A 20,140-nucleotide genomic window follows, 5' to 3' on the forward strand; every position below is an offset into this window, starting at 1 on the left:
TACAGCTAAAACACAGCAACAGTTTCTCTGCAGTACACAATACACAACAGTGTATTGAATTAGTCACTCCCCTGAAAGCAAGGGAGAGCACGGCAGTCCTCTCCAGAAGCCTGTTAGCTTGTGAAATTTTTTCAAGGACGTTAGCAAAGATATACAAGGGGTTTCATGTGCACCAGGAGGATTGATGCTGAACTCCCAGCTGGACCCCCTGACATTGTATAAGATGATTGAATACAAAAAGTGGAAGGAAAATGCTTTCTTTCATTATATTCTGGCTGCACAAGACCAGGACGGAGGAGGCAACTAAACAGATCCAACCTCTTGAAATACAAGAAGAAGCTGTGTAGATACTTGCACACATTAAAATGCCAAAACCACATGAAAACTTCCAGAGCCTTTGTGACAAAGAAAAAGCTTCTTGTGCTGGGAAAAGAAAGAAGAGAGTACTTTCTTGGAAACTAAAAAGCTAATCAGTTTTCAGTTCATCTTGAGCAAATGGAGCACTGTGACTTGAGCAAATAATTCTGTCATACAAGATTTCATCATGTGAGGGCTAAAAAGAGAGGCAATTTTGTCACGCAGTATTTTGCTGCAGGATATCAAAGTCAATATGACTCAAGGGCATGAACCAAAGGTAAAACAAAGTCAGGAAAATACGAAGTTCAGCCATCAGTAACATATTTCATCCACACAGGTAATGATTCAGAACACTACTAGCCACCTGTAGGACTCCTTAGTGAACAAGGATCCTGTCAGCCATGACAGCTATCTAGCAGTAGCAGTGGACTTTTGACTACTCGAAGCTGACTTTACACCTGAACATTTTTGTTAATGTATCTCTCAGCTGCTACCAGAAAAACCCAAGCATAGGGAGCTTCCAGAAGCTGCTCTGTTTGCTATAACTAGTGAAATTTAAGTCTTAGCAAGCAAGAATGGCATTAATCACTTTCTTACTTCAAAACATTTAATATCAGGTAGGTTAGCCCAGCTGTTAGAACATTTACTAAAAGGACAAAGAAAATGATTAAGTGGGACTTAAAAACAGAGTGAGTTCAATTTTGCTTTGAAAAACAGGATCACCTTCAGAATATAGGAAATGTAAAAGTAGTCCAGCTTCTCATGTTAAAAGAAACAGTGAAAGAGAGGCAAGCTGGAAAATAAAGCAAGCTTGTCTGTGACCATGGATAAAAAACCTCAGTCTATGCTATCAGCTTATGTCTAATAACAGATACAAACTAGTGTCAGAGATTGACCTTTTAAAGTCATATCAAATGCTGCCTTGAGAGCCTCTGAGACTTTGTCTTTGAGTGATAACCATCTTGAGTAGCCAAAGCCAGGAGCAGACATAATTTTGCTCGGAATGGTCAGGTCAGAACTGCTCCTAACGAGAAAGTGGAGGTTTTTGCTGAGGATAACCCAGACTGGCACAGGTTGCTGCCACTATCCCTTTTCAGTTTTTAGGACTGTGAGTTGCAATAAATGGCCACTCCATGATTAACTTAAATACTTCATATTATATGAGAAACGAACAGAGCTTTGCTATAGGGAGATCCCCTCCTGATCTCCCTTCTTTCATTTGTTATGTAGTGAGTACAGTTTATTGAAGTGCCCTAAATCTCTGGCTGGGCAGAATCCATGGCAATTCTTTGGCACATTCCCAACACAACCTGCTGTCCCAAACACTTTCCACAGTCTTGAAGGATACAGAGTGGGAATTGGTTTCCATTACATTTATAATCTCAGAAAAGTTTTGACAGTCATGCTTGCCATTGCCAGTGATAGGGTTTTGTCCTGACAAGGGCTTGAGATTTCTTTCTACCTAGGTTTCACAGAAAAGGAGTGGAGATTATTAACATCCTCATGATGTATCATTTCTGTTATCATGAGCATGTAATTCTAATAGCAGTCATTTTTGTTTTTCAGTGCATCATTATTAATAAGAGGTTGTATTTAGATTTGAACAGATTCATCTGTGCGAAGACAAGCAGAGATCAGGCTAATTGAACAAGCAGAGTACAGCAGAGCTAGTGCCATGCTTCAGAACATCTTACTTGGGGGAAAAGAAAAACAAAAAAACCCATCTTTTGAAGAGCAAGAGAGGGAGGTTGAATTTGTTTCAACTTAAGAATTCCCATGATTCACTGTGGGTTTCCCCCAGTTTAATTGTTACATATATTACATTTGCTAAAAACCCTGTTACATTCATTGCAAGCATGCAAGGTAATAACTGCACGATGTCACTTTATTTACAAATACATCTTGATTCAATTGTATTCAATGGCAGACTCCAGTTGAGAAGACTAAACCCTGAATTAGCGTAAAATATTGGCTCTAGGTGTTATCATTGCCAGTCTGACAAAAATAGGCAGTCTAGCTCATAACTCATGCTGGTTTCTGGAAAGTGCAGAGCATTCCCTTGGCTTAGAGGGAATAAAAGAGCTCCCACAGCCCTCCTTCCCAGTTAAAATGAGGAAATGAGAGCCTTTGAAGTTTTATTTGCCTAGAGGTTACCTACAAAATATAGAAGTTGAAAGGTCATGTTGTAACATCTTGATGTAACAGTAATGCCTGGATAGCCTTATATCAAAGGATTCAACTACATTTTATTCTTATCTCCATCTTTCAAAGTATAGGCAAATTATACAAGAAGTAGCTAAAAAAAATTCCTGTAATAAAAACATAAACCATAACTCTACCTCTAGATGTCTCAGGGTCTCTGTTCTGTCTAGGACACTGATATGTCACTGTGGCAACTAAAAAATAGTGATTTCCTTTCATCCTCTACCCCACTGTATGCTTTCAAGAAGTCTGTAGGAACTCAGTTATCTTCATGTCCTCATCCTTATCAAGGTTACTTGAACTTTACCAACAGATTCAGAATGAAAAGGGAGAGTAGTTAGGCAAAGAAGGGAGAAATCCAGACACACAGAAACAGTCCTCTTTTACAGGATCTTTATTTTCAAGCTTCCCTAAGAATTCATATCACTAAAAAAGATACTGAGAAACCGTGAGGCTGGCTAAGAAGAATATGCTGATGAAAATGAATGGCGTGTCTCTTTCTTCCCAAATGCAATAAGCATCATGACCAAAATGTCAGAACACCTACACAGTCCTTCAGGCTGCTGTTTTCAGCAACATAAAAGAGCAAACTCTCTCCTGTGAAAAGAGCATTTCTGCCTGATGCGGTCAGAGATGGAATGAGCATGCCAAAATCCATAAAAATACTGATCTGAATTTCTTGAGCTCAGTGAGCAGTTTGGTCAAACTCAGCACTGCTCATTATTTTTATTGTCTTCATTCTTGCATTTAGTACTTTTGGTGGTGATGTGCAAAAAGCCTGCTTCTTTCCTCTTGAATACCTAACTGACACAACTGTGTAGCTAGCAAGGGTAATTGTGGGGCTGCCAACCACAAAAATCTCTTAATGCTCATGGCTGAACACAAAGAACTTGCCGGAACAAGTCCCAAGTGGCAGTGCTGTATAACTAAACATGCATGGGGCCGCTGACTTTGCACATGGTTATCAACAGTCGTACACATAACTGGAGATGTGTTTACAGCCCATTCTGAACGTGGCTTCACATTTCTGCTCGATGATTTTGGAGGAATGAACTCGATAGACTTCATGTTCTTTTGTTGCTGCCAATAAGATGCTTTATTCTTATGCTCTTAGCACATCCCAGGATAGCTGTTGCTGAAGCTGGTGTTAACAACCCTTCCTTTTTACAAATCAAACTCTGGTTTCAGTGAACAGCCATATGCATAAAAGCATAAATGAAAGTTACATCTGAATTTAACTGAATTTAGGCTTCTTCTAGTTATTCTTGGAAAATAATCAATTGTAATGTTGAATAAATTAAAAATTCAACATAAATTAGTTAACACATTAAAAATAAATATTCAGGTATTTAAAACTCCAAATGAATTTAAAGGCTTTATTTTCCTACATAAGTGCTTGCACTTACACACTGCCTGCTGCCAACCCATTGTGATATCTAATTCCCATATTTTCCCCCTCCCCCTTCCATTTCTTTTAAGTTATCTTTAGCTTGGGAACAGTTGGGTCTGTTGAATAGCTCCATAGTCTATTCAGGCAAACATGGTGAGGGGTTCTGGAGAAAGATACAAATCTGTATCATCTAAATTTGAAATAATTAACATTTAAATGTTTCTATGTTAATATACTGTTCATAGATAGAAAAGTGTTTGCTTGCTTTCCATTGGCAATGCTTTGTTCTACTGTTGTCAGTGCTATTTGATTTGCAAATTACTGAAAACTTTTTATAGCATGTGCTTTTCTGTGAAAAAAGCAGTCCCTGTATCTGCGCAGACCGAAATGAAAGAGAATAACACATACTTGATTGTTCAAGAGCCATAACCAACCTGGACTAGAAAATAAAAATGCTAAACCCCCACTGGTACTTGACTCCAGGCCCTGACTGGCACACAGGTGCTCCAAGGATTGCTCTAGCAGCAGCTCCTGGCTTCCCTTGCCATCAGCCCTGGACATGCAGCACTCCTCTGCCAACTGAGGGACCCCCACAGGTCACGTTACAGGAGCAGGGCTGAGGCCGTGCTGCTGAGGTGTGGATTTCATCTAGGAATTCATCCAGCCCACAGCGTCTTCCCACTGCACTGCCAGGAGCCTTCCAGAAACAAATGGGTCCAGCACTTGGACTCTGCCCCAGCTGCGCCTTTACACTTCAGTCAGAGGCCAATTAAATTCAGCAAGAGTCAACCAAATTCCCATCTTTACATGCACAGTTAAACAGGCTTTGTCAGTGAGCAGCAGATTATAGAGTATGTAAGCAAGGCCATGTGTGCATAGGGATGCAAACTTTCATCATAACTCACATTATCACTAGGCATCTGCTCACTTTCTGGGTTAATGGGGCATCTGTGCCGATATATCTGGAAAACTAAGTACTAAGCTCACTGACTGAGATGACTAGGTAAAAGAAAGATGATGAAGAAAATATCAGCACCAAAATACATGGAATAAAAAAATTTAGAAGCACATAAAAAAAACAGAAAAATCCCATAAAAATACAGCAGCAATTTCTCTTAGCAGATCAGTATTTCACCACAGCAGGGTTGGAGATGTGTTATCTGCTGGTTTCAATACATTAATAATCAGAATATTTTAGGCTGTTACTTGAGAAGATCTATTCTTTGTATTCTGTGCAGAAGCAGAAAGTTCTGTTTTCTGTTATCATTCAGCAATTCTAGTAGGTATTAATCTGATTAAAAATATTGAAATTCATATTCCAGCACCGTTCTACTTTTCTAAATTCTAAGAGAGAGATCACAGTAGAATGGCAAATGGCTGCAAGATGAAAGTGAAAATATTTTCTCTTTTCAGCATGGAGTGAATAAAAACCAAGCTGCCAAGTGAGAGGAAAATAATGCTGGAAAAGACTTTTTCTAATGTATCCAAATGAATGCTGAAATTAAAAGAATAATGCAGATTTGTTGAGCTTCTGCCACAACCATTGCTTACAAAGAGGCTGCTGAGGTTTGATAAACAGCTTAGGAACTTCTCTAGCACAATTTCTCAATGAGCCCGTTGATGTGTTGTTTTATTTGCCTTTCCAGATTTAAATTTCTTTTTCTTCCTTTTTTTTTTTTCTTTTTTTTTTTTCTTTTTTGAGGAGCTGTTTGTTTTCTAGTCTGTTTCTTTACAGAACCTGTTCTTCTTCTCTGAATGTCAGCATAATTTTCTCTTTAAAATTTCAAAATATTTCTCATTACTATCTTGCCCAGTGGGTCCAGGGTGTTTGATAGCAACTACTGAGCCTGCAGATTCTTATGCAGAGGCTTTCCTAAGTGCTGGATGTAAAGTCATTGAAGTCAACTGTATACTTAGACTCCGTAAAATGAAACAAGGACAAAAGCTCTTGAATATATAAATCTAAGTCATACAAGTAACCACGGCAATTGCAGGATGAGCAAACTTAGACTGAGTTCAGATAAACATAAAAAGTTTTTGTGTTTTCATTTTTTCTTTGGTCTGCACAAGTGAATTGAACAGCCTAAAGGAACAGGATATCTCTTGAGATTCTGCTATTGCTCACTAGGTACAAACAACTATTCAGCACTTTGCTTTCTCCTATCAAGAAATTTTAGAAGGACAAACTGGAAAATAAGTGAAAACTGTTGTGTAGTAAAAGCTTTAATTAGCTAGTTAACGATCTATCTCACTGCTTGCTCAATCACATCAGGATTAACAGTAAGCCAAAGGGATAGGGAAACATGCATCAAATCAACTCAAACCAGTCTCTTTATCTTTACAAGACAATGTTTAATTCTGCTGTTGTCCTCAATATTCTCCAAGCCCCTACCAAATGTACGTAATCTGTTAATTTAATAAAAATATTCCTTATTCATCTTCTAGATGATTAATGAAAATAATTAAGGATGAGATGGGTTCCTGAGGAATCACACCATGTATCTAAATCCCACCATTTGGACAATGAACCACTGACAATTACTCTGCCATTTTCTAACCCATTCTACAATCATGGCCTCACCCTTGAAGTTTTTTGTTTCTTTTTTTCTGAGAATGTTATTTCAAAAGGCTTTACTAAAGTCAAACTGCATACCTTGCAGCAAATAGTCATGTAATCTGATATACATCACTAGAAGTATCTTTATGTAATGTGCCTGATTTTGCTGAAGAATGAAGAGTGCCTTATTCTTTTAGAAAGTTTTTAGTATTGCTCCCAAGATGGAAGTTGGGAAATTCTGATCAGATGTTAGGGAAAAGTTCTTACCTTGATGTCAACTAAGATACTGGAACAGGTTGCCCAGGGAGGTTGTGGAGTCTGTCCTTGGAAGCATTCAGTACTTGACTGGACACACTTCTGAGTAGCACAATCTATTTAGACATATTTGGAGCAGGGGTTTGGACTAGATAACCTCTGGAGGTCTCTTTCAAACTAAAATAAGACTGTTTGATTATTATTCTTATCTAAATAGCAATAAAAATGTAGTTTGAACTATCACTGTAAAAGTCAGTGTATTCCAGTATTTCGCTTCCGTTACTGAGCAGTGATTTGCAGTATAAATATAAGACCATTTGGGGTTAATTTCTAAGATTTCATATTCTAACTTCAAGGGAGGGAATTCCCACAGATGTTTCTCTTAGCTCCACTAACTTAGAGCAAACATGAATGTCTTGGAAAAATGTCATTCTAGGCACAGCGTGAATACCTTCTCAATCACTGTATTTGTTTTCCCACGCCAGTCCTTGTTGTGCAGGAACAGCACCGCTTCTGCGTGTATTCCTGGTGCTCACTATAAACCAATACGTTTAGAATATTCTTCTCTGATGTTATTACTGAGATGGGTGTTAGAAGACAAAGCATGAATGTTAGGTGCTTGCCTCCACTCAGTGCTGAAGAAAGAGGTGGCTGTAATTGTATCCAGTGTGGAAACTGCACATTTCAGGAATCTGATTCACAGAAATGCATATACTGAATACTTTTTCCAAAGCATAGGCTAGGTTCATACTCTATGCCAACAGTGAAAGGCAGAGGCCAAAGACCAGTGTTTTGTGCAGCTAGTGGAGTTTCCATCAGCTGAGGTGCAGAGAAAATAATTAGCTTCTCTGCATCTTGTCCTGTGTTGTTTTGACACTGTGCTGAAACTGTGACCAGGTCCAGCTAAAACTATCCATTAATCCGGCTTCCTCTACTGCACTAAGGAAAGCAGATATCCTCAGTGTTTGCTGTTAGGATTTTCTTCCTTATGCTTATTCTGAAATTTTGGTTAGTTTCCTTAAGTCAGATGTTTCCATACATTTTCCAATTCAGATCCAGAGGGACATTTATTATGCCTATTAGTTCAATATACATTGCTTTCCTGCAAGGAGTTTTGAACCAAGATTTTAGCAAATCACACAGGAAGTAGGTTATTTTTTTTTCTATTTTATCAAACTGCTTGGCATTTTTTATTTCAAGAAAATTGAAGCAAATAATTACAAAAACCAAAGGGACCACTTATTTCATCTTCTACTATTCTAATATCTCAAGTGTCCTTAAAGAGCATTTGTAGCCAGTTGGCTGTCTCCATTTTGTTTTCAGTTCAGAACAATTTAATTGTAAGGTTATTTGCAAAGGTTTAAGAGCACCAGCTTTCCATTTAGCCATATAGGAATAAAGTGAGCAGAAAGATACCTAGGATCTCTTCTTGACTTGACACAGAAGCTTCCATTATTCGTCTTTCCACTTCATCCCTCTGTCCTCTTGCACCTAAATTCTAAATTTCTCCCAAACTCCTATGCTGACCCTCAGCCCTACCATGCATGTGGTCCCACCTCCATTCTAAGCACTCCCCACTTTCCTAGCTCTCTTCATTAATGTGTCCCAAAACTGCATTTTTTATGTGCTGCCATTGTTTCCCCCCCAGTTAGCAATACTTTACATAATTTATTATGTTTGTTTGCATTCACACTAGACAGTTCATTAGCTTAGTCTTCTACTTGACTAAACTAAGTTGGGAGTTTACTCATACAGTTCCCTCATTCTGTAGTCCTGATACCCATGTACATATAAATGTTCAATACCAATAAAAAGACCTGCAAGGATAGGGTAGAAATACCTGCTCATTTTTGGAAGAAAAAGGTTAAACTAAAAATGTAAGATAGGAAACCTCCACTGTACTGGGGAAGGGTTCCACGTACTGTTACCCCTTTGCTATCAGCTAAGTCAGAGTGGAATGGCAGAGACTCAAAGTAAAGACACGAGCAGCTGGGATTCAGCCTGTTCTGCAGGGCATGTTTCAGAGCTGCTCTGGTTGGGTCTCGCTCTCAGTTCACCTTGTATCAGCTGAGAGGCCATTAAGGTGAGTATATAAACTGCAAGATAGCGTGATCATGTTTTATTTCAAGCTTGTTACACCAGTAATTGTTACTGCAAATAGCTGTCATTCCCAGCAGTGTTTGCTTTTTGTTGACAATGAAGAAAACTCATTTGTTTTATAGTGTGAAGCTTAATTTACTTCATGGTTGGTTTCTTTCTTTGCCTGTCAATCCCAGATCTCAGAGAAATAAATGCAGTCAGATTTATAGCAAGCAGAATGAGCTGTAACTAAACTGCCAGGACAACAACAGCAGCTCCTTAGTGATAATGAAGGGGATTTTTTTGGAAGGCATGGAGGATCAAAAACTCCTTCTGAATCGCATTAGCCATGACTGCCAGTCATGGACTGCACCCAGATTGGCCAGTGATCTGTGGGTATTTGCTCTTCAGTTCTACTTTTTTATTATTAAATTGGACAACTCCAGAAGATTTTAACTCTGAAGCTGACCATCTGCTGGTCTTTGGCCGTTTGTCTGTCCAGCAGCCATCCCCTCATATGGTACAATGACACAATTATACCTGTGTGAGGAGCATGGGGAAGAGAAAGCCCCACTCTTTAACACATGTAGAATTGCAAGGGAAACCTTTATGGTAGAGATTCTATTCTTGGAAGAAGTCTCCAGGGTGTTCAGCTAATCCCATTCAGTACTCTTTCACCAATGATTTAAGGAGGACTTCTGCAACCTGCGTCAGCAGCAAGAGGATTTGTCCATACAACAAACATTTCCCAGGGTAGTTAATATTCTAAAAGATGTTTATAGTATTCAGGCCAAATAGATCTATATAGAATGACATCAGTGCTGCTCCAAAAGTAATACTTCCTATTTTACTATGTTGGCCCACAATGTCAAAGGCAAATATTGGTGGTATGGCAGCAGAGGTTGAACCTTCCCACCAGTATTCCATTACATACAATCCATCACATTGCTGTGTGACAGATGGCAGCAGAAGAACAGTCTGACAGAATGGTGTCTGACATGGAAGTGCAGATGAAGCAAAGGGGTGCAATTGAATTCCTTCATGTGAAAAAAATGGCACCCATTGACATTCATCTATATTTGTTGAATGTTTATGGAGACCAAAGAGTGGATGTGAGCCCAGTGTGGTGATGGTTGGTGCATTTCATTATTGCTGACAGTGACAGTGGGGCACTGATGCTGGTACAGGTTTTTACAAGCGTGGCATACAGGGTCTTGTTCATTGCTGGTGAAAACGCATAGCTAATGGTGGTGCCTACGTTGAATAAGAGTGTTTGGCAGCTGAGAATTTGCTCTATCAAACAGTATTATTATTATTTGTACTGGTTGTAGTTTCCCTGGAAATAAATAGGAGGCATTATTTTCAGAGTAACCTATGTATCTAGTAGTGTGAACAATAACAAAATCAAACAACAGAAAGCCCAAAGCATCCAAGTTTTTTGCTTGACTATCAGAGCAAACCAAGTACCGGATGTTTCCTGAACACACAGTTGTACAGAATCCTTTGAAGCAGACCTCACAGTCCTGTACCAGAGCAGAAGGTCCTCCAGCAGCTGGAGGCTGCTCCCCAGAGGGAGCTGCAGGAGAAGGCAGTGCTAAGCAGTGTGTTTGTAGTTGGAATGGGGTTTTATTGAATCCTGGTGTGAGGTCCAGTTGAAACACCATGGTCATGGTTTCTGCAGGAGTACATTATAATATGTTTTGTTTAAGTGCTAAGTTAGAATAGGCCTTCAAAGTGGATAAGCTTTCCTGGATATTCTAGTCTATTACTGCCAAAGACGAAAATCCAATTAAAACCAGGCAGATTGGAAAGCACAGCCACAACTGGAGACTCCATCCAGCAAGAGCTCCTGCAAAGGCTTCTACAGGGCCTCCTGCTGCATCAAGCTGGGCTGGAGCTAAAACCACACATATAGTTCATATGGGACCTGGGGAGCCTCAAGGTTACTTCTGCCCCGACCCCATGCTCCCTGCCATACATGGCAAGAGACCTGTGGAGCTGTGAGCCAGCAGGAACAGCTGCAGCAGAAGCCCAAACAGCGACTTTCAGGCATTTAGACCTCTGAAGCACTGTCCGTCCCATGCTGCGCTTCTTCCCATTCCCTTCAGCTTTCCTCACCTGCAGTTCTGTGCCAGGCCTCACAACACCCACTGCCCTTCACATCCCACTGTTTGCTTTTACTTTGCAGAACCTAAAGGCATCTAATTAATTAATAAGAAATTAATGTATCACTTGTTAACAGAGCATCATTTATTGGTTTTGTGCCTTTCCTTATTTTCTTGCTTACTGGTCTGTTTTGACTCTTAGTGTTTAGATTCACCTGGTACTGCATCTGTAGTGTTCAATGCGAAGAAATCCACTTCTTTCAGAATCTCTAAGCTCACCCATAATAAGCACTGTTAACAACAAAAGCATGCCCATATACAAGTAATATGATCCTCCTGTCACTGCATGAACCACTGGCACAGGCTTTTATCTCATGTCCAAGTTTGGGTCAAATAACCATCGAGCTGTGCACTGCTGGCTCCCAGGTGTCCATGCAGTATAGCCATAGCCAGCGTGAGCCTGTCTGCCAGCACCTCTGGCAATTGTGCTCTGCACAACACGTTCGTCTCTTGCACTCATTCAGAGAAGCACATTCCATACAGCTCTGTTGGCTGGCTGGTATTGCACATACTGTCTCAGCTGCTGCAGACAGGCTATAAGGGATGTGTTTGCCTGCAGGCCTCTGTGGTGCTCACACTGAAAAAAGTCACTGATTACAATCACCTACTCTCACTTCAGCAAGTAGTAAATATCACAATTGAAATACATATCCTACATATTACATGAACAATGCCTGGATCTTGGCAACCAGCAGCCTGTAAGGGAACTGAATGCAAGCTACTTGTCATGAATTATTCCATCCTTTTCCTGAATTGTGTGGTGCCTTGGACTTTAAGCATCTAATAGAAAGAAGATGGATTTTGGAGGGAAACTACTAGTTTAAAGTAATTATCTTCTTTACTAGTCGTAAGAGCTGGCTGAATTCAGTACAATTAAGTGCTGTAAACCTGCTTACATGTACAGTTTGATTTCTGTGCAGCTGTGACAGAAAAAAAGCTTAAATTACTCATAATGGAAACCAAAAGATCCTGCCTGGCAGGCACTGCACAAGAACATTCATCACTATACCAACTAACTGTGGCTGTAAATAAAACAGATAAAAACTTAGACAGAATTTAAAAACCATTAAAAAGTCTAAAGGAGATTAGAAACAATATAATTTAGATTTTGGACGGAACATCCTCTTCCTCCTCAATGCTCTCCTATCCTCAGATAAGCAGGTCTTCAATGACCACCAGTAATCACTGCCTTTGTTGCTGCATATTCCCCCATGGGCTGAACTTGATGATTTAAGTACAGTTAAGGATTCAAAAGGCAAAGTATAATAAAGTTTGAGTCTCATTTATGTATTTAATACTGGTAAGAGTGGAGGGGAATACTGGCAAGAGCTCAAGGAAGGAGAAAAGCTTTACTGTTAAATTTAAATTTACTTTTTTTTTTTTTTTTTTCCTTTTTTAAAGGCAAAATTTGGCATTGCATCTTCAATTATGTGTGTTTTCCAAGATCTTGCAGGCTTCCTTTCCCACCACATATCTCCATTCTGGGAAAGGAAAAATCCATCTTCTTAAGTAAATAGTTTCCTGTAAGGTTACAGACTCACCACATCCATGATCTGCATGAGGCTGAGAGTGAAATAGACAGTGAGTGGCTGGGAGTCATTCGCAACTGGTCGTTCCAGAGGGTTGTAGTTCTTCAGCAGCTCTTTGTACAGCTTCCTTTGGAACTCTCCTTGCAGGGACTCTTTGGGCATAGGAAGAGAGAAATCATTAGGATCATTAGCATTGGAAAGTAAGGCTCAGACGTATGTTCTTTTCATCCTACCAGATATTATGTAGCTATTATTACTTTACATGCTGCATTCTTGGAAAAACAATTCATGTAGTTCATCAATTGCAATGGCAAAATGTTTTGCCAAATGCATTACCACTCTTTTCATCCCAAGGGGGATTTCCTTTCTTGGCTGTCCAGCAACGTTAAACTCGAAATGGCAGTGACCCTTTGTCGACACACACACACTTTGGTTCGGCAGGGAGGAGTGATGAGGAGGCAATGCAGTGCATTTTGGCACCTGCCCTGGCACAGCTATAACCTGGGGGGCAGAGCACAGGTATGGCAGGGAGCATCAACAAGACAGTGGAAGAAAAATGGCTCCTGGCGAGGGCTGAGCCGTGCACCCCGACTGCTTCGAACTGAGAACTCTTCGGGGCGAGTACTCTGCTCTGTTCTCTGTGCAGTCAGCTATCAGCAAAGCGTGGGTACTGGATCCCTGGCAGGGATGATAGTTGCTACATTAATGTACGTGATAATATTCGGGGATTTCTGTCCTATCGAATCCAGGGAGGATCTTTATTCTGCCATTTTCTATGGAGGGAGAAGGAGCTCCGCACGGCTGGAGCAGAGCAGACCGGGCACAGAGGCAGTTTCGGGAGGAAAGGAAATCTGGGTCAGAGAGGAACAGGTCCTCTAACGTGCCCGCTCCCGTCCCCGCTCCAGACAGTTTCCTCTCATTTTCGGTCCCGAACTTCCCCCTGTAAAGCAGCAACAGTGCCCTGGGGGAGTTTGTCCGGCCATCTCCCCGCTCCGTCCCTCTCCCCGGTCCGCTCCCGGCAGCGCGGGGCCGCAGCGCGGCGAGGTGCCTCCAGCCGCCGCGCCCGCTCCCGTGCCCGGCCGTGCCGCGGCCCCACTCACCGCGCACGAGCCCCGCCGCCGCCAGCAGCCACAGCATCAGCGCCCGGAGGCCCATTCCGGGAGCCCGGCAGCAGCCGGAGCCGGGAGCCTCCGTCGCCGCCGCGGACCTGTCGTCGCCCGGCCCCCTCCTGCGCCCGCGCGGGGCTCTCCCTGCGGTGCCGGCTCCGGCAGAGCCCGGTGCCGCCCGCTGCCGAGGTACGGCCGCCCTGCCGTGCTCGGCCCCGGCCGGAGCGGGAGCGGAGCCGCTAGCGGGAGGTTACCGCGGGCGGAGCGGCGCGGCGTGGCGAGCTCCGGCGTTATAGAGACCGGAGCGGGAGCCCCCTCCCCGTGGAAGCCCGCCCGCAGCCCCGGCAGCCCGCCCCGCCCCGCCCCGGGCTGCCCCCGAGCGCTGCCCGCCCGCGCCGCCCGCAGCGGGAACGGCGGCGGCACCGCGGCGGGGCCGGGGACGGCGGGCAGCCAGCCCTGCCGCACGGCCCGGGCAGCCGCGAGCGGCGGGAGCCGGATCCCCGGGGCCGCCCTCCCCGCTTACCCCCTCCTCAGCCCGGGGGCTCGGTCTTTCTCCCGCGCAGTGCCATCGACAGCGGCTGTCGTTGTGGAAAACGGCCCCGAGGGCAGCAAGTGACCCGGCCAGGAGAGTGCCTGTCCGGGCTGAGTGAAACAGTGGCAAGGAAACAGTGCGGGGCTCCTGGTGGGAATTCGACTTGCTGAGGTCTTGGAGAGGAAGGAGGTGGGCAAAGCGAAGTACTCTCCCGAAGCTCCCGTGGCTGCTCAATCCTCAGCAGAGGTGCAGAGCCGTGGGGTCAGGTATGCAATGGTTTGTCCATATACAGAAAAAACAACCTGTGCTTAGGAGTGCTGCGTTTAGCACTTGACAAACACGGAACCGAGTGAAATGATGCCAGAATTCCTGCCTGGTGTAGGTGCACCCTGCAAGCTGGAAAGCAGGCCCAGAAAATTCAGTGCATTTTGGTGATCATCAGTTTCCCCGTTTGCAACTGACATTTGTGACACTGTGTGTAGGCAATCAGTCCAAATCCCCGAGTCCCCTATCTTCAGCTGCTGCATTAAACCAAGATCCAGGCAGCTGCGTTCAAGGGAGGATGCCACTGAAGAGCCTCCCCTCTGCAAGAGATAACAAAATGCTTGTTCTTCCAGTCACCCAGCAAACAGCAGGTGATTAGCCCATGTTCATTCCTAGACTTTAAAGTCCAGGTAATTTGTTTGGTGATAAGCACTGATCTAACTTATGGAGGCACTGTTTAAATGTTTTTACATGTTGAGCTCAGGACCAGATGAACAGAGACAACCTGAGCACCGCAGCACATGCATGCGTTGGTCGTTCAGGCACTTAAATATGGCACAGTGGAACCATATCCCTTTGGAATGAGCCAACCTGAAAATCAGCAAGTGGTTTTATTTTAGTTTCAGGGCATTTTTTTTTCATTTGTTTGTTTGTTTGTTTGTTTGTTTTCTGTGTGATGTTGACCTTCCTGGAATAGCTAGCAAAGAGGAGGAATGTGTTGCTAGGAGCTCCGTGTTCCTGTCAAGTGTCATCCATTTGTAATGAAACCCTTACCTGGCAGTGCTTCGAGCACCTGGCTTTTACCTCTTCTTGTTTTGGAAGGGAACTCCCTTCCTCTTCCTCCTGTTATCCACTGCTGTTACGGCACGGATACCTCAGATTATTTCTAGGTGGACAGTCAACAGCAGAATTGTTCAGATAGCAAATTTGGAGAGGAAATGTACAGTTCAAGGCTGACCTCTGCTGTTGGCTCATTTTGCTCTGCACATTGTTTTGTTGACAGCCGCCTCTCCCGGCTGGTGAAGGCAGGATCACAGTGAAAGCACCGGGAAGCTTGCACAGCCCAAGGTCCTCAAGAGCCCTTCTCTTTAAGCCACATCAGCCTCCATCTCCAGACTTGCTTGCTCCAGACCTCTCCATCTCCTTGCTTCTTTGTTCCTTCTAGGCCACACAGCCCAGAGGAGGTGGACTTGCTGCCTCACAGAGCTGCTGTGGTTGGGCACCAGTGCTTCCAGGAGTGTCCGTATTGTACAGCAACTGGGAATGCAGAGTGGAAGTACTCAGAGCCATACTGCTAAGGTTGCCTCTTTCCTCCTCCAGCTCACTGGCCAGGAACTCATATTCAGAATGATGTCTTCTGAAATATTACTTGTTTAAAAATAGGAAATCTATTAGACTTTAGTAGGCTTGCATAAAATACTCAACAGTCTGTGGCCAGCAGAGGCTCTGTCCTCGGCCTCCAGCTCCTGCCAGAGATCGAGTCCCATTCCTCCCTAAGCTTTTAATTCTTCTTTGTGTTTGCACTATCTAGCCAGGTGATTTGGAGAGAGACATTACCTCTCCTCAGATAAAGCTTTTCTAGATGCAATGATGAGTGCAAATTCATCTCACAATTACAGGCTGTAAAAACTGCTATGGGACTGCCACCACTTCAGGGTGTTTGCCTGAATATGGACAAGCCCTTAATAGTTCATTTGCCATGCACGTTGGACATAATTATACAAGGCAACTGTGCATCTGTCTTGCTTGTGAATATTCAATATATTCGCAGAGACAACAATATGCACAGATCATACATCTTCACAGGAAGGTCAGGCATAAGAAAATGCTTGTGGTGATAGCATTTACCTAATGTCAGTGTGCTGCTTTTTGTTCCTTTATGTAGTAAGCAAAGAAGTGCGTGCATCTTGTGCAGAAGGCACACATCCTCACTCGGGTACTATTTCAGGAGTCTGAGTGAGGCACAAAGCAATCACAGAAACACACTGGCATTTTGAGTTTGTGACTATAGAAAAATAAGATATTTCTCGGTTTTATTTATAAGGCTGATCTAGGACATTGGTAAGTTAAAAGAACCAGGGACTGAAGCTCATTAAGAGTGACTCATGTGGTCATTACAAGATGTTGCAGTTGTCCAGGGATTGTAATATTCCCAGTGTGAGGAATAGCCTTGTTTTCTGTCTGCACTGGTTACAGGCAAGCATGCAAAAGCATACAGCTGCCTCATGTGATGGAAGATGGTAAGACAGCCCTGAGCTTTGGGTGGGAGAAGTGACCATCTCATACACAGTCTGAAAGCGCCTGCAGTGCTTTCTGACTTTGATCTAATTTTGTGAAATTGCGTGGGCCCAGGGCTTCCATGGGCAAAAAAATCTGCTTCTCCTTCTTTTAGGGAAGAAGGTAGATGAGGCAAGGATTTCAATTGGAACTTCCAGCAACTGTTAGATGAGACATGCCTACATTTATTTTAATGTTACTCAAATTAAACTAATTACCTCTTTCATTGTTGCCTTTATTTTTGGATTTTTGTGTAGTGTTAGTAAAGGAGCCTGATGTTATTAGTTACTCCCTCTTGTTTATTTTTCACAAGTAATAGTCTCAATGGTGGGGAATGTATCTGTGATGACTTTGATTTTCTTCTGTGCCTTGAAAAAATGGCCTGAATTCTTTGCCAAGATGTAGCAGATAGCTTTGGTGATGACTTATCCACTGAAGGACAAAGTAGTGCTTTGAAATCTGGTTATTTTTGTAATTGAACTTACTTTCTATACATCCAATCTCAAACAGAAGTTCATGAAGGTTATCTCTTACTAATTTCTTAGCTCCTGCAGCAATATGTCATTTCCAGAAAACAGCACATTCCCCAAATTGTTTTTTGGTTAGAAAGGATAAAAAAGGGGCACAAACTGTTCTGTTGTTAAAAACAACAGAGTGCTGCACCCCCACTTTGCAAAAAGCAACAACTGAGAGAGTTGCTGTAATTCATGTGCTCTTATGTGAAGAATAACAACTTGTAAAATTTGCCTAATGAATTTGTGTAACTAATGAGTGGTGCCCATGGCCATTTCTATAATGCCAACAGCTTCCAGATTTCATCCTCATCCCTCACTGCTGTTAGCATAGACATACATTAGAGCGTGAGTATAGCTATTAAACAGCAGTGGGAGCAACACTGATGAAATGTGTGAGAAGAAAACATAGACTCTTCTGGTAGCTGGAGCTAAGGCTGAGTAATACAGCTGCTCCTGCGTTGGAGGGGCAGGAGGCACACCGAGGGCTGCTGGGCTTTCTCAGCATTGCTACCCTACCCTGCTTTTTCCTGCTGAGAGCTCTCGCCGATTTTCATTTATGCCGTGCTTAGCACATTTCCACTTTGATTCTATAAAAGGAATGACTTGTTCCTCTCTGTTTCGCCTCTGCCATTTTCAGTCCCTTTGAGTCATTCTGCAGTCCCTGGGCTTGGCCCTCATTTCTCACTGACGCGGAGTTCACAGCTGCACACAGTCCCTCTGCCGTCCTTTTGCATGAGTGTGAACAACTGAAAGTTGGCAAAATTGATTTTCTTCACCCTGGTTAATTTTAAATAACTTCATAATGTAGGGTTCGCAGAAGCTAATTAAAGTTGACAAGAAATCTGCATGTTAGGCCTGCGGCTTTAACAGCTCCTCATCTAAAAGCATCTGAAAATCAACCTTATTTATCTTGTCCTAAAGCAACACGCTGCAAATTTCTCTTTGCTGAAAAAATTGCCATCTGGTAAAATTTAAATAACACGAATTCCACAAAAGAGGGTGGTTTTATCTACAAAGACCATACTAATGGGGCTTTGACCATAAAGCTAAGCTCTAATCCTTTCAAAGATGGAAATGCTTGAATAATGATATTTTTTCCAGACAGTAATGTTAAGTAATGTTGTACCAGAACTGGGAGCAAATTTGTTTAAACTGCAGCGATGTGGATGGGACAGGGGATAGGAAACAGACCAGTCTTGGGAAGTCACGTTTCTACAGATGGGGTTTCTAAAACAGAAAGTAATCCGCGTGTTCTCTTCTGCTAAAGAATGCTGACTTTTTCCTTTAGAACACTAAAGCTTATGTGTAGGTTTGTCACATAAATATGTTTTTAATAGGGCTGAGGGGAGAAAGAATTTCTTATTACTTCAGGTCTCTGCATTTTGTCTTGAAATGTATGGACTGCAAATTTGCATGTGTAGTTTGTATGTTGTAAAAAGCAGCATTTCCCAGTACTTTTCCAGCTTCTCCCACAAGTCTCAGAATCACCCTTAAAGTAAATCAGCCTGGTACATGTATGATGATTTTAATTAATCACTGCTGGAGGTGCAGTTGATATTCTTTAAGCATTTGAAACATCGTATCTCATATATACTATATATATCCTATATTATAAATGAGGTTGTGTCCTTTCTCTGTAATTGCATCCTTTGCAGCCCAGCACACTGCTGTCACCAGAAGCCTACAAAGGGACAAATGGCACAGCAGTTCACAGAGGCTGCAGCAGTGCTCGTCCCGCACAGCTCGGCGCAGCGGCTGCCTGCCATGCTGCAGTGCTAAGTGCTCATTGCCTCCAGCTGGGGACAGCTTCACCTCTTGCAAAGGAAGCATTCAGAGAATGGAAACTAAAAATGAGTAATTTCTATTTGGATCCTTCAGAGGCAGGGCGATTTTCAAAGGGCGATTCCTTATGGGACTCTAGGAGGAATTCTAGGAGCCACTTCCAGGTTGTTTTGCTGATGAGGACAGACCTCCGGCTGTGACAGTGGCTGATGAGCATCACCACCATTGCGTTTTCTTAAGCAATTAATGAATCTCAGCAATTACAGTCTGTTTTTCTGGTCATCCGGACAGTTGTTGGTCTGAAGATCAAGTGACAGCTTAGATAGTTATGTTTGCAGGATGGCAGGTTGTCACAGCACCCAAATTAGGACGTGTAACTAAAATAAAAATTCATTAGGTATCAGAAGACCACATTTAACTTTCTTCAATGGGAAAAGGAAGACCTCTAAGCAAAGCACATGCTTTCCTGAGCAGTTCCGGTGTCTGCTGTTGCCTGTTTACTGCCAGACTGAATCCTTTTCCCTGTCTTGGGCAGCTGCTTCATTCTGCCTGTCTACTTCTGCAGTCCCTTCTCTATCTTTTCATTATTTGTCTTAATTCATGTGCTAATACTTCTTGATGAAATGGCCTTGTACATGAATGCAGACATACCACAGGGAAAGAATGAGGGAAGCATAATTTAGCTGGGCTTTAGGTCAAGGGCACTGGGGGTGTGAGATAGACAGCGGGTGCTGCTGTATCACTGGGAGGAGCTGGAACTCCCTTATATATATGTTTTGATGGAAAATTCACAGCAAAAAATTCAAACCACTGAGTGTGGTCCATTTTATCTCAAAACAGAAATGAGGACCCAGGCACAGCGTGTCCAGAGCACTGAGGAAGATGAGGTGTGGGTTTGCTGTATTCAGAAGTGCAGACCATGTTTTTCTGAGTGGCCAGCACAGCGGAACCATGCTGTGGCTTCCCAAGCATGGCAAATAAAACAAGCAGAAAGGGCCTGCTGCCTCCCAGGGCTCTCAGAAACAGCCAGGCATGTAGGAGTAGTGGGTCCTTCTTCCAGCTGTACTTCTGCTGTTATTGCTTGTGACAACGTGTGAGACTTTTCCTACTCATTCCTGGTTTCAAAGGAG

At 42.8% G+C, this 20,140-nt stretch overlaps 1 protein-coding gene across 1 annotated transcript in view; it reads right to left on the bottom strand.

Annotated features, from left to right (window-relative positions):
- CHRNA7 (cholinergic receptor nicotinic alpha 7 subunit) overlaps positions 1-14,079 on the bottom strand; it is a 41,324-nt gene extending 27,245 nt beyond the window's left edge. Inside the window, exons 1-2 of the mRNA XM_085234024.1 lie at positions 13,635-14,079; positions 12,547-12,686 (exon numbers count right to left, since the gene is read on the bottom strand). Of these exons, the coding sequence (XP_085090150.1) occupies positions 12,547-12,686; positions 13,635-13,689 (195 nt within the window). The 5' untranslated portion in view covers positions 13,690-14,079. The remainder of the gene's footprint in view (positions 1-12,546; positions 12,687-13,634) is intronic.
- Between the last annotated feature and the right edge of the window lie 6,061 nt (positions 14,080-20,140).

This window comes from Meleagris gallopavo, chromosome 12 (genome assembly GCF_905368555.1).
Source record: "Meleagris gallopavo chromosome 12, MGAL_WU_HG_1.1, whole genome shotgun sequence".
In the NCBI taxonomy this organism is placed as follows: Eukaryota; Metazoa; Chordata; class Aves; order Galliformes; family Phasianidae; genus Meleagris; species Meleagris gallopavo.